The sequence below is a fragment of the Phocoena sinus genome, chromosome 3 (genome assembly GCF_008692025.1).
Source record: "Phocoena sinus isolate mPhoSin1 chromosome 3, mPhoSin1.pri, whole genome shotgun sequence".
Lineage (NCBI taxonomy): Eukaryota > Metazoa > Chordata > Mammalia > Artiodactyla > Phocoenidae > Phocoena > Phocoena sinus.
Window position 1 is genome coordinate 115,246,075 of NC_045765.1, and position 18,328 is coordinate 115,264,402.

At 39.8% G+C, this 18,328-nt stretch overlaps 1 protein-coding gene across 1 annotated transcript in view; it reads right to left on the bottom strand.

The window, feature by feature from the left end:
- ARHGEF28 (Rho guanine nucleotide exchange factor 28) overlaps nt 1–18,328 on the bottom strand; it is a 129,361-nt gene that overhangs the window by 65,413 nt on the left and 45,620 nt on the right. The window contains exons 9-14 of the mRNA XM_032626938.1: nt 17,036–17,091; nt 15,915–15,963; nt 14,881–15,025; nt 14,677–14,804; nt 13,306–13,446; nt 10,117–10,364 (exon numbers count right to left, since the gene is read on the bottom strand). Coding sequence (XP_032482829.1) covers nt 10,117–10,364; nt 13,306–13,446; nt 14,677–14,804; nt 14,881–15,025; nt 15,915–15,963; nt 17,036–17,091 — 767 coding nt within the window. The remainder of the gene's footprint in view (nt 1–10,116; nt 10,365–13,305; nt 13,447–14,676; nt 14,805–14,880; nt 15,026–15,914; nt 15,964–17,035; nt 17,092–18,328) is intronic.

Genomic DNA, 18,328 nt, shown 5'->3' on the forward strand with positions numbered 1-18,328 from the left:
AAGGCAAAAGTAATTTATTGGAGGAAGGATAGCCCTTTCAACAAATGATATTGGAGCAGCTGAACATCCACAGGTCAAAAAATAATAATAATAACCTTGACCAAAGTCTCATATTTTATACAAAAAGTAACTCCAAATGGATCACAGACCTAAATATAAAACATAAAACTATAAAACTTTTAGAAAAAAAAAAAAGGAGAAAATCTTTGGGATCTCAGGCTAGACAAAGAGGTCTTAGACTTGAAACCAAAAGCATGATCCTTAAAATATGAGGGAGTCCAGGAAAAACTCTGGCCTGCGTAAGAGGCAAGAGACCATTGTTTCAAGGTGTGCGAGGAGAGGGGATTCATAGCACTGCCTAAATGAGCTTCAGAGACAGGCGCGAGCCGCGGCTATCAGCGTGGACACCAGAGACTGCCATGAAACGCTAAGGCTGCTGCTGCCGCCACCAAGAAGCCTGTGTGCAAGCACAGGTCACTATCCACACCTCCCCTCCTGGGAGCCTGTGCAGCCCGCCACTGCCAGGGTCCCGTGATCCAGGGACAACTTCCCTGGGAGAACGCAAGGCGCGCCTCAGGCTGCTGCAACATCACGCTGACCTCTGCTGCTGCAGGCTCGCCCCACATTCCGTACTCCTCCCTCCCCCCGGCCTGAGGGAGCCAGAGCCAGCTAATCAGCTGCTCCTTTAATTCCCTCCTGTCTGGGCAAAGAACAGACGCCAGAGGGTGACCTACACGCAGAGGAGGGGCCAAATCTGAAGCTGAATCCAGAGAGCTGTGCGAACAAAGAAGAGAAAGGGAAATCTCTCCCAGCAGCCTCAGGAGCAGCGGATTAAATCTCCACAACTGGATGTACCCTGCATCTGTGGAATACCTGAATAGACAACGAATCATCCCAAATTGAGGAGGTGGACTTTGGGAGCAACTGTAGACATGGGGTTTGCTGTATGGGACTGACTAGATTCTGATTTTTATGTTTACCTTAGTATAGTTTTTAGTGCTTGTTATCATTGGTGGATTTGTTTATTGGTTTGGTTGCTCTGTTCTTTTTTTAAAAATTTTTTTATTTTAATACCTTTTTTTTTCTTGCTTGCTTGCTTTTTTTCCTCCCCTTTCTTCTGAACCGTGTGGCTGACAGGGTCTTTGTGCTCTGGCTGGATGTCAGGCCTGAGCATCTGAGGTGGGAGAGCTGAGTTCAGGACACTGGACCACTAGAGACCTCCAGGCCCCACGTAATATCAATCAGCGAGAGCTCTCCCAGAGATCTTGATCTCAACGCTAAGACCCAGCTCCACTCAACGACCAGCAAGCTCCAGTGCTGGACACCCCATGCCAAACAACTAGCAAGACAGGAACACAACCCCACCCGTTAGCAGAGAGGCTGCCTAAAATCATAAGTTCACAGACACTCCAAAACACACCACCAGATACGGTCCTGTCCACCAGAAAGACAAGATCCAGCCTCACCCACCAGAACACAGGCACCAGGCCCCTCCACCAGGAAGCCTACACAACCCACTGAACCAACCTTACCCACTGGGGGCAGACACCAAAAACAATAGGAACTACGAAACTGCAGCCTGCAAAAATGAGACCCCCACAAAGAAAGTTAAGCAAAATAAGAAGACAGAGAAATACACAGCAGATGAAGGAGCAAAGTAAAACCTCACCAGACCAAACAAATGAAGAGGAAATAGGCAGTCTACCTGAAAAAGAATTCAGAGTAATGATAGTAAAGATGATCCAAAATCTTGGAAATAGAATGGAGAAAATACAAGAAATGCTTAACAAGGGCCTAGAAGAACTAGAGAGCAAACAAACAATGATGAACAATACAATAAATGAAATTAAAAATTCTCTAGAAGGAATCAATAGCAGAATAACTGAGGCAGAAGAACGGATAAGTGACCTGGAAGCTAAAATAGTGGAAATAACTACCACAGAGCAGAATAAAGAAAAAAGAATGAAAAGAACTGAGGATAGTCTCAGAGACCCCTGGGACAACATCAAATGCACCAACATTTGAATTAGAGGGGTCCCAGAAGAAGAAGAGAAAAAGAAAGGGACTGAGAAAATATTTCAAGAGATTATAGTTGAAAATTTCCCTAACATGGGAAAGGAAATAGTCAATCAAGTCCAGGAAGCACAGAGAGTCCCATACAGGATAAATCCAAGGAGAAACACCTCGAGACACATATTAATCAAACTATCAAAAATTAAACACAAAGAAAAAATATTAAAAGCAGCAAGGGAAAAGCAACAAATAACATACAAGGGAATCCCCATAAGGTTAATAGCTGATCTTTCAGCAGAAACTCTGCAGGCCAGAAGGGAGTGGCAGGACATATTAAAAGTGATTAAAGGGAAAAACCTACAACCAAGATTACCCAGCAAGGATCTCATTCAGATTCGACGGGGAAATTAAAATCTTTACAGACAAGCAAAAGCTAAGAGAATTCAGCACCACCAAACCAGCTTTACAATAAATGCTAAAGGAACTTCTCTAGGCAGGAAATACAAGGGAAGAAAAAGACCTACAATAACAAACCCAAAACAATTAAGAAAATGGTAATAGGAACATACATATCGATAACTACGTTAAATGTAAATGGATTAAATGCCCCAACCAAAAGACATAGACCGGCTGAATGGATACAAAAACAAGACCCATATATATGCTGTCTACAAGAGACCCACTTCAGACCTAGGGACACATACAGACTGAAAGTGAGGGGATGGAAAAAGATATTCCATGCAAATAGAAATCAAAAGAAGGCTGAAGTAGCAATTTTCATATCAGACAAAATATACTTTAAAATAAAGACTATTACAAGAGTCAGAAAAGGACACTACATAATGATCAAGGGATCAATCCAAGACGAAGATATAACAATTTTAAATACTTATGCACCCACCATAGGAGCACCTCAATACATAAGGCAAATGCTAAAAGCCAAAAAAGGGGAAATCGACAGTAACACAGTCATAGTAGGGGACTTTAACACCCCACTTTCACCAATGGACAGATCATCCAAAATGAAAATAAATAAGGAAACATAAGCTTTAAATGACACATTAAACAAGATGGACATATTCATATTTAAGGACATTCCATCCAAAAACAACAGAATACACTTTCTTCTCAAGTGCTCATGGAACATTCTCCAGGATAGATCATATCTTGGGTCACAAATCAAGCCTTGGTAAATTTAAGAAAATTGAAATCGTATCAAGTATCTTTTCTGACCACAACGCTATGAGACTAGATATCAATTACAGGAAAAAAACTGTAAAAAATACAAACACATGGAGGCTAAACAATACACTACTTAATAACGAAGATATCACTGAAGAAATCAAAGAGGAAATCAAAAAGTACCTAGAAACAAATGACAATGAAAACACGACAACCCAGAATCTATAGGATGCAGCAAAAGCAGTTCTAAGAGGGAAGTTTATAGCAATACAATCCTACTTCAAGAAACAAGAAACATCTCAAATAAACAACCTAACCTTACACCTAAAGCAATTAAAGAACAAATAAAACCCCCCAAAATTGGCAGAAGGAAAGAAATCATAAAAATCGTACCAGAAATAAATGAAAAAGAAATGAAGGAAACAATAGCAAAGATCAATAAGAGTAAAAGCTGGTTCTTTGACAAGATAAACAAAATTGATAAACCATTAGCCAGACTCATCAAGAAAAAAAGGGGAAAGACTTATATCAACAGAATTAGAAATGAAAAGGGAGAAGTAACAACGGACACTGCAGAAATACAAAAGATCATGAGAGATTACTACAAGCCACTAAATGCCAATAAAATGGACAACTTGGAAGTAATGGACAAATTCTTAGAAAAGCACAACATCTGAGACTGAACCAGGAAGAAATAGAAGATATAAACAGTCCAATCACAAGCACTGAAATTGAAACTGTGATTAAAAATCTTCCAACAAACAAAGCCCAGGACCAGATGGCTTCCCAGGCGAATTCTATCAAACATTCAGAGAAGAGCTAACACCTATGCTTCTCAAACTCTTCCAAAATATAGCAGAGGGAGAAACGCTCCCAAACTCATTCTATGAGGCCACCATCAACCTGATACCAAAACCAAAGCTGTCACAAAGAAAGAAAACTACAGGCCAATATCACTAGTGAACACAGATGCAAAAATCCTCAACAAAATACTAGCAAACAGAATCCAGCAGCACATTAAAAGGATCAAACACCATGATCAACTGGGGATTATCCCAGGAATGCAAGGATTCTTCAATATATGCAAATCAATCAATGTGATACACCATATTAAGAACCTGAAGGATAAAAGTCATATGATAATCTCAATAGATGCAGAAAAAGCTTTTGACAAAATTCAATACCCATTTAGGATAAAAACCCTCCAGAAAGTAGGCATACAGGGAACTTATGTCAACATAATAAAGGCCATATATGACAAACCCACAGCCAACATTGTCCTCAATGGTGAAAAACTGAAACCACTTTTACTAAGATAAGGAACAAGACAAGGTTCCCCACTCTCACCACTATTATTCAACATAGTTTTGGAAGTTTTAGCCACAGCAATCAGAGAAGAAAAAGAAATAAAAGGAATCCAAATCAGAAAAGAAGAAGTAAAACTGTCACTGTCTGCAGATGACATGATACTATACATAGAGAATCCTAACGATGCTACCAGAAAATGACTAGAGCTAATCAATGAATTTGGTAATGTAGCAGGATACAAAATTAATGCACAGAAATCTCTTACATTCCTATAAAGTAATGATGAAAAATCTGAAAGAGAAATTAAGGAAACATTCCCATTTATCACTGCAACAAAAAGAATAAAATACCTAGGAATAAACCTACCTAAGGAGACAAAAGACCTGTATGCAGAAAACTATAAGACACTGATGAAAGAAATTAAAGATGATACAAACAGATGGAGAGATATACCATGTTCTTGGATTGGAAGAATCAATACTGTGAAAATGACTATACTACCCAAAGCAATCTACAGATTCAATGCAATCCCTATCAAACTACCAATGGCATTTTTCACAGAACTAGAACAAAAAATATCACAATTTGTATGGAAACACAAAGGACCCCGAATAGCCAAAACAATCTTGAGAAAGAAAAACGGAGCTGGAGGAATCAGGCTCTCTGACTTCAGACTATACTACAAAGCTACAGTAATCAAGACAGCATTGTACTGGCACCAAAACAGAAATACAGATCAATGGAACAGGAGAGAAAGCCCAGAAATAAACCCACACACATATGGTCACCTTATCTTTGATAAAGGAGGCAAGAATATACAATGGAGAAAAGACAGTCTCTTCAATAAGTGGTGCTGGGAAAACTGAACAGCTACATGTAAAAGAATGAAATTAGAACACTCCCTAACACCATACACAAAAATAAACTCAAAATGGATTAAAGACCTAAATGTAAGGCCAAGCACTATCAAACTCTTAGAGGAAAACATAGGCAGAACACTCTATGACATAAGTCACAGCAATATCCTTTGTGACCCACCTCCTAGAGAAATGGAAATAAAAATAAATATAAACAGGGCTTCCCTGGTGGCGCAGTGGTTGAGAGTTCGCCTGCTGATGCAGGAGACATGGGTTCATGTCCCGGTCCGGGAAGATCCCACATGCCGCGGAGCGGCTAGGCCCGTGAGCCATGGCCGCTGAGCCTGTGCATCCAGAGCCTGTGCTCTGCAACGGGAGAGGCCACAACAGTGAGAGGCCCGCGTACTGCAAAAAATATAATAATAATAAAATAAAATAAAATAAACAAATGGGACCTAATGAAACTTAAAAGCTTTTGCACAGCAAAGGAAACCATAAACAAGACGAAAAGACAACCCTCAGAATGCGAGAAAATATTTGCAAATGAAGCAACTGAAAAAGGATTAATCTCTTCAAAATATACAAGCAGCTCATGAAGCTCAATGTCAAAAAAACAAACAACCCAATCCAAAAATGGGCAAAGACCTAAACAGACATTTCTCCAAAGAAGGTATACAGATTGCCAACAAACACATCAAAGGATGCTCAACATCACTAGTCATTAGCGAAATGTAAATCAAAACTACAATGAGGTATCACCTCACACCAGTCAGAATGGACATCATCAAAAAATCTACAAACAATAAACGCTGGAGAGGGTGTGGAGAAAAGGGAATCCTCTTGCACTGTTGGTGGGAATGTAAATTGATACAGCCACTATGGAGAACAGTATGGAGGTTCCCTATAAAACTAAAAACAGAACTACCCTACAACCCAGCAATCCCACTACTGGGCATATATCCTGAGAAAACCATAATTTAAAAAGAATCATGTACCACAATGTTCATTGCAGCACTATTTACAATAGCCAGGATATGGAAGCAACCTAAGTGTCCACTGACAGATGAATGGATAAAGAAGATGTGACATATATATACAATGGAATATTACTCAGCCATAAAAAGAAACGAATTGAGTTATTTGGAGCAAGATGGACGGACCTAGATTCTTTCATACAAAGTGAAAATAAGTCCGAAAGAGAAAAACAAATACCGTATGCTGACACATATATATGGAATCTAAAAAAAAAAAAAAAAAAAAGTGGTTCTGAAGAACCTAGGGGCAGGACAGAAACAAAGACGCAGATGTAGAGAATGGACTTGAGGATACGGGAAGGGGGAAGGGTAAGCTGGGACAAAGTGAGAGAGTGGCACTGACATATACACACTACCAAATGTAAACTAGATAGTGGGAAGCAGCTACATAGCACAGAGAGATCAGCTCGGTGCTTTGTGGCCACCTAGAGGGGTGGTATAGGGAGAGTGGGAGGGAGAGAGACGCAAGAGGGAGGAGATATGGTGATATATGTATATGTATAGCTGATTCACTTTGTTATACAGCAGAAACTAACACACCATTGTAAAGCAACTATACTCCAATAAAGATGTTAAAAAATAAAATAAAATAAAATGAAAGATACCTCATTAACATAGCAAATGACACTTTTTATCACTCAGCACTTAGAAAATTCAGAAGAGTTTTAAGAGTTCTGTGCCTATGGAATAAAAAAAAATGGCTCTGATGAACCTAGGGGCAGGACAGGAATAAAGATGCAGACGTAGAGAATGGACTTGAGGACACGGGGAGGGGGAAAGGTAAGCTGAGACGAAGTGAGAGAGCAGCATTGACATATATACACTACGAAATGTAAAATAGATAGTGGGAAGCAGCTGCATAGCACAGGGAGGTCAGCTCTGGGCTTTGTGACCACCTAGAGGGGTGGCATAGTGAGGGTGGGAGGGAGACACAAGAGGGCAGGGATATGGGGATATATGTATATGTATAGCTGATTCACTTTGTTATACAGCAGAAACTAACACAACATCGTAAAGCAATTATACTCCAATAAAGATGTTAATAAATAAATAAACAAACTGTGGTACATTCATACTCTGGTATACAACTCATCAATAAAAAGGAATGAACTACTGACATACACAGCCATCTAGATGATGCAGAGAATTGTACTGAGTGAAAAAAAGCCAATCCAAAAGGGACATGCTGTGTATATAATCTATCTAACATGTATGTAATTTATATAACTGGATTGAAATGACAAAATTATAGAAAGAACAGATTAGTGACTGCCAGCAGTTGGGGACAGGAGGGAAGTAGGTGTGGCTATAAAATGGCCAGATGAGGAATCCTCATTGTGATAGGAATGTTCTGGCGTTTTGCTGTATCCCTATCAGTATCCTGGTTGTGGTACTGTATTATAGCTCTGTAAGATATTACCATTGGGGAAAAAATAATTTTAAAATGCTACCCCCCTGACCCAATCCTATCAAACAACACACTAGGGGTTGGGAGCACAGAATACCTCGTTCTTAACAAGCTTTAGGAGATTCCTATGTACCTGAAATTGGAAAACCACTGCTATATATCAAGTATGTTCCACATGTTCACAACTTCTCACCAACACTGCAAGTTCCCACTGATTAAATTACCATCATATTCCAGCCCAGCCTCCTGAGATCTATGGAGTCCCCGAGGTTGGAGTGTGGGATTTCCCCAGACTCTCTCATACATCCTTCAACAGCTTGCTCTCCCCCTGATCCTACAGAGTGCCACTCCCACAGCCATTGTCTGAGGACTTTGCTAATATATTCTTCAGGAGATAACTTTATTTACATAGTATTGGAAGGAAGCCCTTGCCATACCCACTAAGCATGTCCACCAACAGGAACACAAAAGCAGACTTAATCCTTCTCTCTGAACACTGAAGATTTTCCTTTTCATCCAAAAGACCACCAGGCTCACCCTGTGTAATAGCCAATTTCCCAAAACTTGTCCTCAAATTCCATAAAATTAAATAAAAAATATATCTGGTAAAGATGTGAAATTTTTGTTAACTACGAAAGTGACACAAGAACGAAAAAATGTTTTCAATGATTAGAATTAAAAGTCACGATTGCCTGTAACAAGGAAAGAGAGATTATGCAAATACTTTCAAATGATAAAATAATCTCCCACTTCATTTTTGAATGCACTCACTCGGATTCAAGTTCACCAAGACACAATCAGACATTTTTATTCAAACTGTCTTCCCAAGTACTTTACGCTCTCTTAACCTGGCACTGTATGTGTTTCAGGTGAATTATGAAGACGGAACAGGTCTAGGACTTTAAAGATAATATGCAAAGCAGATAGTGCTTTGATTAGAAACTTATTACTAGTGTGGATTTTTACATTGTTAGACATGAGGAAGAAGATTTTGGGCAATTGTCAGGATTCTTTTTGTGTATTAAAAATATTCGTATTTAAGCATGTTTAACGTATAGACCAACAGCTAAACTGAACCGGTGTGTGTGACAGGGTGAAACTGATACAAAATTAATATTTTGGAGGGGGCATTTTGGCGTCTACTTAGAGAACGCCAAACTAAAGTAATTAGCGATAGATCTCCATGCCTTTCCTCAAATGCTGTAAGTGACCGCAAAACATAGCATTGGAGTGAATTCCTGGTGTGTTTTTCCCAAGTGACCCCTTCATTCAATAAACACTTATAGTACCAAGCACTGTTCTAGGTGTTGAAATACAGTGGTAACCGAAGAGACAAGACTCCCTGCCTCACTGGGACTTACAGACTAGTGATGTTAGAAAGCCTCCCCAGAATGTCACTGTGGATATCACAAAGATATATTCTTAACTCAGATCCCAGCTATGCCACTTATGAGCTGTGTGACCTTGAGAACGTCATTACTTCTCCATGCCTCAGTTTTAGGGAAAATAAATACTTGCCTCACTGTGTTGTGATGGTTAAGTGAGGTAATATAATGGAAGTACCTTGAAAGTCCCTGCCATGTTAAGGCTGCGGGATACATGTTATTTAACTTCTGTATTAGCATGTTTTAAATGCAGAGCCTCTTTCAGAGAGATCGGGGACCAATACAAATTGTCAAAAGTAAGGTGTTTTTGTTTTTTTTTTTAACTAGGAGAGTGGCACAGCCCATTCTCACTGATGCTTCAAACATCCCAAGCACCTAAAAAGTGCCTCCTTTGAGTGAGATTTGCTTGTCTTATCCCCCAGGCATGAACGCCAGGGCTTTCATGATAATAGATCTGCCTCACTCTTCCGAAAATTAGGCAGCACTTATCTTGGAGATATCGGTGAGACTATCACGGGCCACTCAGGAAGGCATGTTACTAGAGAGCCCATCATATCAAGAAGTCTAAGCAGGGAATTCCTTGGTGGTCTAGTGATTAGGACTCCACGCTTTCACTGCAGAGGGCAAGGGTTCAGGCCCTGCTTGGGGAACTAAGATCCTGCAAGCCGCACAGCGCGGCAAAAAAAAAAAAAAAAAAGTCTAAGTAAATTTTCTCCAGCCAAGTCCTGTGACACACAGAAGAGTCACTGGCTATTAAAAACTCTCAGACATCAGTCATACACACCAACATCAAATAAAAGACAACCAGCTAAACCCATCTGTCAATAATCATAATGAAATCAATTCCAGTTCTCTGCAGGCTTTGAATACTCTAGACAGTCTGCATACCTTTAGGCTTTGAGGTTTTAAGACCTTTAAACCTTTCTCACCTGTTGTACTAGAATATCTCCGATTCGGTTGATGACGAAATTCCTGTCGTTGCCAATACAGGATTCTTGCCTTCGCTCCTTCATACTATAGAAGAAATGCCTGTGGATTTCAAGTAACTCATCTAAACAGGGGAAGATTTTATCCACAGTGCTGTGGTCAAGCTGCAGCTCCTCCTTCATCCCTTTCCTGAAGATCTCAGACATGATGAACAGGGTCTGGATGTGATGCATTTCTGTCTGCATTAGCTCTGAAAGAGGTGAGCAAAAACAAGCTTTAAAAAAACAAGTGTCCTCTGATGTTACCTAGACTTACTGTGGTGATCATTTTACAATATAGACAATTATCATTAAGTTGTACACCTGAAACTAATATAATGTTGTATGTCAATTATACCTCAATTTTTAAAAAAGTATCCCTACTGACCTAAATTAGTAGCTAAACACTGTATGTTACACAAATGAAAAAAAAAAAAGAGGGAATGTTTAGGAATAATAATGTTCTTCTACTGTTGAAGTCAGCATTAATTAAACATTTAATGTAAGCTCAAAATATTAAACTATTCTCTTTTTTCCAGACATTATATGAGGATATGTATAAGTCAAGTCCAAGATGTAAGAATCCAATGTAACAAACTTTCGTAATATAACCAGCTAACATCTTTAGGTATCTTCAGTTGGGCACCAGGTTTTATTTTCCCCTGAATGCTCTATAAAATGTAACTTAGTTCACCTCTTTTCTTTCTTTTTCCTTCTTTCATTTTTTTTTTTGTGTGTTTTGTATTGAGTAGGAGCACAATTAATTTGGTGAATTATGTTGAATTAACTATAATAAAGTTCCTCAATGCATACAACAGTAGGTCCTTTCTATTATTGGATCTGTCTCTGAAATTCCATTTTCTCCAGGAGAAAACAATGTGTCATGATCAAGGGACATCATCAAGAGAGTGAAAAGACAACCCCTACAATGGGAGAAAATATTTGCAAATCATGTATTTGATAACGGACTTGAGGTCCAGAATATATAAAGAACTCTTATGACTCAACAACAACAAAAAACCCACTTCAAAATAGGCCAAAGATTTGAATAGATGTTTCTCTAAAGAGATATACCAATAGCCAATGTGCACATGAAAAGATGCACAACATCATCAGCCATCAGGGAAATACAAACCAAAACCACAATGAAACACCACTTTACACACACTACAATAACTGTCGGTTAAAGGATGAACAATAAAGAAGCCTTGGTAAGATGTGGAGAAATTGAAACCCTCATACATTACTGGTGTGAATGTAAAATGGTACAGCTGCTTTGGAAAACAGGCAGTTCTTCAAAAGGTTAAACATAAAGTACGATGTGACCCCCAAAGCGGGAACAACCCAAAATGACCATCAAGTCATGATTAGATGAGCAAAGTGTGGTATATCTATACAATGAAATATTACTCAGCCACAAAAAGAAATAGAGTGCTGATTTCTATTACAGCATGGATGAACCTTGAAGACAATATGTTAAGTGAAAGAAGCCAGGCCCCAAACACTAAATATTGTAATGTTCATAGGGACATACTCGTAGGGACAGAAAGTAGATTAGTGGTTGCCAGGTACTGGTGGGAGGGGACAAAGGGGAGTGACTGCTAATGGGCACAGGGTTTCTTTCTGGAGTGATGAAAATGCTCTGGAATTAAACAGTGGTTGATGGTTGCACAACTTTATAAATATACTAAAACTTTACAAATATACACAGTATAGATTATGCACTGTAAAGGGGTGACTTTTATATCTCAATGTTTTGTGACTATATCTCAATTTTAAAAATGCATCATGAGAGAAAACAATAATTCACAATTTGTAGGAGCATCAGAAGTACAAGTTCTAGGTTAATGAGTATTTCCAAACTCATGTTTTGAAAAAGAACACAAAACATCAGCCATGGAGGGTAAACAAATCTACACGTAGCTTTGTTTATCATTTTATCATAAACAAAACTCTAATTGGGAACTGACTAACTTTAAATTATTATTATTAATTACTGTATCCTACCATATTTTTAATACCTACTCCATACTAAGCATCTACCATATCCGTTAATCCATTTATCTATTATGACCCCCAAAATAGGAATCATGTTCCTTATCTTTAAAAGAGAGACGTGAAGAAGAGAGGTGAAGGATTTTCCCTAGAACACAAGACTTTCTGACCCTGAGGCCATACTGTGAACTACACGACATGATAATTCATCCCACATGGGTGAGATTATTTTTAATAATATATGAAATCAAGAAATAAATGAAGAAAAATTACAGTATCATATAAATTAAGTGAGACATACTAAAGGGGACAGCATCACTCTTTCCAAGGTAGCTCCCACCTGCACAGCCCTAGATGCCAGCACACTACACATCGGCTCCTCTGACCTACATAACCACCACTTCACACAGGAGAAAAGCGGCCGTCGTCGCCACCGGACTCTGAGGCCCATGCTTTGCACACACAGGATTAGCAAAAACTAAGAGTTAATCTCATATTTAAAGTAAAGTATCTTCTTGGAACCACTTTTTAGCATCTACTTCATACTTGAAAATTTTTTAAAGTTCTTTATTTCCTAACTAGTCTATAATCTAACCTCCCTTAATTCAGACGGCCTTCACCCCAAATAGCATGAAATCGTAAAGCCTCCCACAGTTGAACTCCATACTCAGGACTGAGGCACACAATCACACACGGCCCTAAGCGAGGTGCCGCCAGTCCCTCTGCGTCTACGCGAGTCGCAGTCTCTGGCTGTGTGCAGGCAAACTACAGGGCCCTGCATGCAGCAGCCCTGACTGCCCCACCTTAAAATATGTGAACAGTCACTGTGATTCGTACAACAGAAGAGGTGAAAGAGGAGACCACGCCTAAGTAAACTAGAAAAGGGTAGAAGACATAAAATTTGCTTATACCAGGTACAGACAATGCCTCATTTAAGCCTCACAACACTTTAATCCAGAGTATCATTATCCCCATTTTACAAAAGGAAAAACTGAGGTCCATGTGAGTTAAATATTTTATCTGAGACCAAGTAACTAGGAAATGGTAGAACCGGGATTTGAACCTCGCCTTGAATCCAGGTATGTATGGTTTCAAATGCCATGTACTTTCCTCTGCACCACACTGCCGGAGCCCAGAGAGAATGTTTGAAATGCTTACCAAAAATGACATCCTGTCTTTTGATGACATCCTTCTCCTGCCTACTACAAAATGAGGGGTCCACCACCAGACTCCAAGATTCTGCTTCAAACCCCTGGGCGTCACTGCTGAGGTCACTCCACAGAGACGAATCCACGACATCTAATGTGCGTTGAAGAAAGAAAAGAAAAGCCAGAAGTGGGTGAACACACATAACACAAACAGACCTTCACAGGTGCCCATGTTTATGGATTCATCACCCTAAAGAAACCTGCTATGAACATAGAAACAACTAAGCCAAAATACTGTGATATGCAATGGAAACATCTGAAACCAAACAAGCGAAATGGTTCAAATCAAGATCGCCCTCGTGAAAGCAAAGCAGAATCAGGTATTAAAATAGTGATTGTGTATATGCCAAAAATATATATATACTGAAGATTCTTTTGTTTGTTTTCTTTTTGACTTGCTCTATTTTAGTTTTATTTTTGGTAACCTGCAGAGTCCACGATGTCCTTACAGAATCTTAAACCCACTGATTTCTTTTGCCCTGGGTTGCTTTGCGCTGTTTACTCAAAACTGAATCTTGTACTTGTCCACTTTATTTGCTCTTTACTTGGCTTGCTGTCCTTAATATAAACATGAAGCAGGGTATAAGGCCTCCAGTCACATGTGAGTACAGAGTTTTCTGATAGAATTTGACAACACACATATACCCCTTTCAGGAAAACTAAATTCTATTTGTCCAAACGGCACTCCTTAGAGATATTCTAGCTCAGAGGAGTCAAGATGTGATGACAATGGATTTAAAATAAGCAGATTCCTGGGGAAGAGTCGACCCCCTTCTCTCATCACTACTCCCCCTTCATTTGGTTTTCCTTTGCCTATTAATAACGCTAGGATACAACAAGCAATTCCCCAGATTGTCCTTTCCAAAAACATGGTTTTTAAAAATGCTTTCATTCCCCTAGAAGTAGGAGGCAACATACGGGGATAAATATCTCAGCAATCCAGGCAAGTCCAGTCTTAAGTAACCGAAATATGTATTTTTAATGCATGATCCTATACCAATTCATCAATAGCTGTAAAACATTTTTAAAGAAGAACAAGCACATATTTCTTTCTCTTCATGACGTTTATGACATATTCTTTGGGGAGTATGTCCCTTTAAAAAGATGCATCATGTTTCCTTGGTCACTATCTGGGAGTCTCCTCCGTGGCTCAATTTGCATTCTTTTTAATCAGAAGAACCTGTAGCTAAGTGACACCATGAAACAGAATCCTTTTAAAAAGAATAAAAGAAAACGTTTCCATCTTACATCCTTCAGAAAACATTCCTTTCGGCAAATGCTCACAGAAACCCAAGTAAATGCAAAGGCGTCTTCTCCTCACCTTCCATTAAGAAGGAGTCCGTGGAGGGAGGTGAGCCCATGGGCTGGAACAGCTCATCAGACTGAGACCTGCTTTTCCAGGTGCTCCCGTCACTTTCGGACTCCAAGGATGCCCCTGACCTCCTGAAGCTGGAAGGACAGGGAGAAAAGTCAGCCCCGGCAGCAGCTCTGAGACGTCAAGGTGTAAGACCACACTGAGCCTTACCTTTCCAAGGTGATGCCTGGAACGCTTCTGGACAATGGATGGACTTGCCCTGCTGCTTCCTTCCTCCCCGTCGGCAACCCAACAGGCATGGAGGAGGAAGGGTGCAAGGAGAGCCCAGGCGGTGGGACGTCTCTAAACGAAGAATCTGGAAATCAGAATGGATGCTTCATGAGGTTTCCATGGCGGGCAGTAATCCCAACGAGTAAAGATGGTCTCTTAAAAGCCAGAAAGCTGAACACTCCAATGGCCACTTCTAATGTGTCACAAGCCCAGACTTGAAACTAGTCTCCCTGCCACATCCCAACACTTGCTTTAAATGTCCCTTCCAGTTCACACCCTCCTGGTACCCAGGCTGCAGGCCTGCTTCAGCATATCCACTTGGAGACTGTGGGTGGCTGGAATTACACAAACAGACAAGAAAATGGAATGGGGAAACACTGGGACTGCTTGCCCATAAACCACTGCGTGTTCTCCCTAGAGCCAGCTTTAATTAGATACAAGGTGTTATTAGCACTATTACTAGAACGTACACTGTGTGTATAAACAAGCACACACACACACACACACACACACAGAGCATGTAAACAGATTGGAACAATGCTGGGGCGTCTGTTCTTTATGGTATAAGAATGTCAGGCAGATGAAACCTTCAAGCCAAGCTGGGCTGTTCTCTCTCACATATGGAAAATGAAATGATGCCTCAGTACCTTTCTAGTCAGTTTGAAATGTTATGGGCATCCACGCATTTACATTTGATGTGAATTAAAAAGTGACTCTCCGAAAATATTTCAATCCTATGATATTATGTGCTTGGCACACACCTTTCTTAAGTAAAGGGGAAAAATACTTATGTGGAACCCTAAGATATTACAAAGGATTCTACACATGTATGATTTAATGTTATTCCTAAGTTAAGAGGAAAGAAGCAATAATTGGGCAACTGAGAGAACAAAAGGATGGGGGATTTTACATTGGAAAAAATGTGTGTATGTATGAAACTGAAAAAAGTTCTTGCCGTTTTCCACATCACTTACTTCCAAGGATGGTCTGCGGTTTGTTCTTATTATATTTCACTTGGAATTTCTGTAAAGAACATTAGAAACGCAAAAAGTAAGATCAAAGCACCACTGGACTACAAGAATGTCCACAGTTACACAGAACAGGCTTCTCATCTGTACCATTTTCTTTGTTATTTTCTTTCAAACAGAGGAATTCAAAGCAAAAGACATAAAACACAACAAAGAGAAAAATGTGATGACAGGGAGATGAGCAAGTTATAAGGAAGGTTGTGCCTCATGAGCACGTCTCAGCAAGATCCCAGCTTTAGTAAAAGCCCGATGGGACCGAAAATCTCCAGTTCCTGTGTGCAAACCCAGGCTCAAAAAGGAGTTCTTATCAGCACTGCCTTTCTCCTATTTGTTCTTTCTGTTCCTGGCTATTCCTCCCGCCTACAGGACACAATGACCTTGAACACTGGAATGTCATCCTCAACTCTGTGGCCTGACACAATGTGTGTTTCAAGTAACACAGAGTTGGGGACTCCATGCTTCCCTCCGAAGGATCGTCACGCTCACTCATGTGCATCTCTGGCATGGCTTTAGAGTGGGAGACAAAGGACCGCAATGATAAATACCTCCATCTACTCAAGCCCACCCCCAAACACAGAGAGCCTTCCTCTAGTCCAGTGGGCCTTACACTGTGGTCCCAGGATCAGCAGCATCACCTGGGAACATGTTTGAAATGCAGATTCTCAGAATCCACCCAGACCTACTGGATGAGGAATTCTGGGAGCGGGGGCCCAGATATCTGTGTTTTAACAGGCCCTCCAGGCGAATCTGATGTGTGCTGATGGTTGAGAATTACTGCTCTAGACTCCATTTACATATGCTCAGGGCTTGCACTGGTAAACCAAGCAGGTCCTGACAGAAAGCCTAACCCACCCACATCATGTAGCGCAAATGGAGCGTTCCCTCTACAAGTGCATAGTTACCTGAATAGGTATACACTTTGAGCATGTGTTATTTTATCACCACAACGACCACCTTAAAAATAAATCTAGACAGTAATAACTAGTAAATCTAAAAACCTAAACAGATAACGTGAAGCAACAAGCTGCATACAAGCGTGTGATATTCACACATGACTGAGAGATTACCTTGGTACACGGAGAGGCGGCATCTTTACAGCCCTTATGTACATTTGCATTACAGTCTGGAACAAAAGGAAAAGATAGAAACGTGTCCATCTTATTTAAGTTAATCTGCAAAGTGAAATGCATATGACTACATCATGCTTTTAAGGGTCATTGTAAAAATAACACATAAACATTAAAAATATTTAGAAAACTTAAAAAGGAAAGAAAAAACATTTAAATCACATGTAGCCCCACCACCAGAGCAGAACATCTAGTAACGCTTTTTGCATTAAATTCTATTTTGCCTGCCTGATCATAACATGGCTACATCTGCTTTCTTTCCCTTAGTTTGTCTAAATACAAGTGTATCCTTATCCTTTTGCATTCCTCTACTTTAGATCTTTCTGAAAATTAAACCTTTAGATATTTCTTGTCAGCAATATAATGCTGTATTTTCTATAATCCATTCTGACAATCTGTTTTTTGTTTGTTTGTTTTTTGGCCGAGTGGCTTGTGGGATCTTAAGTTGCCTGACCAGGGATCGAACCCAGTCCCTGCAGTGAGAGCACAGAGTCCTAACCACTGGACCGCCAGGGAGTTCCCTCTTTGTCCTTTTTAAATTAATATTTTTAGTTATTTGTATTTTATATACTCTTTTACAATTTATATGGTAATCAGTGCTCTCTTTGGATTAGTTTGTCCATTTACTTTGTGCTTTATATTGCTTTCTTTTCTATTTTTATTCCTCTCTGGCTTTTTCTGGATCAATTAAATAGTTTTTCTAATGACTTTCTTAATTTTTACAAGTATGGGACATATTTTTAGCTTAATAATTTTTATCCTAGATATTTTGACATTCATATTTAACTTAGTAAAATCTGAAATGAATAGCTTTACGGTCCTTCAAACCACACAAGGATATTTGAATATATGAACCTCACTTCTTCTCCCTCTTAGGTGTTCATCTTGCTGGTTTAAGCCCAGCGGACAGTATTATTGTTTTACACCGTCAATGTTCTTCATTCTTTCCTGCTTCTCCCATCTTTTTTCTGGATTGCTTTTAGTACATTCTTTAGAATTTCCTGAAGTTCTGTTGAGGGCACACCCTCTGTAGCCCTTCCTCGGCGTCCTTGGGGGACTGGTTCTAGGAGCCCCTGGGGATGCTCAAGTCCCTTATATAAAATGGTGCAGTACAATGAAAACAGTCGACTCCCGTATGGACAGACTTAACTGCCAGTCGCACTGTTAATATTTTAGATTCCTTGGAGAGATTCTTCCCCTTCTGCACAGGGTCTCATTGATTATGAAACCTGA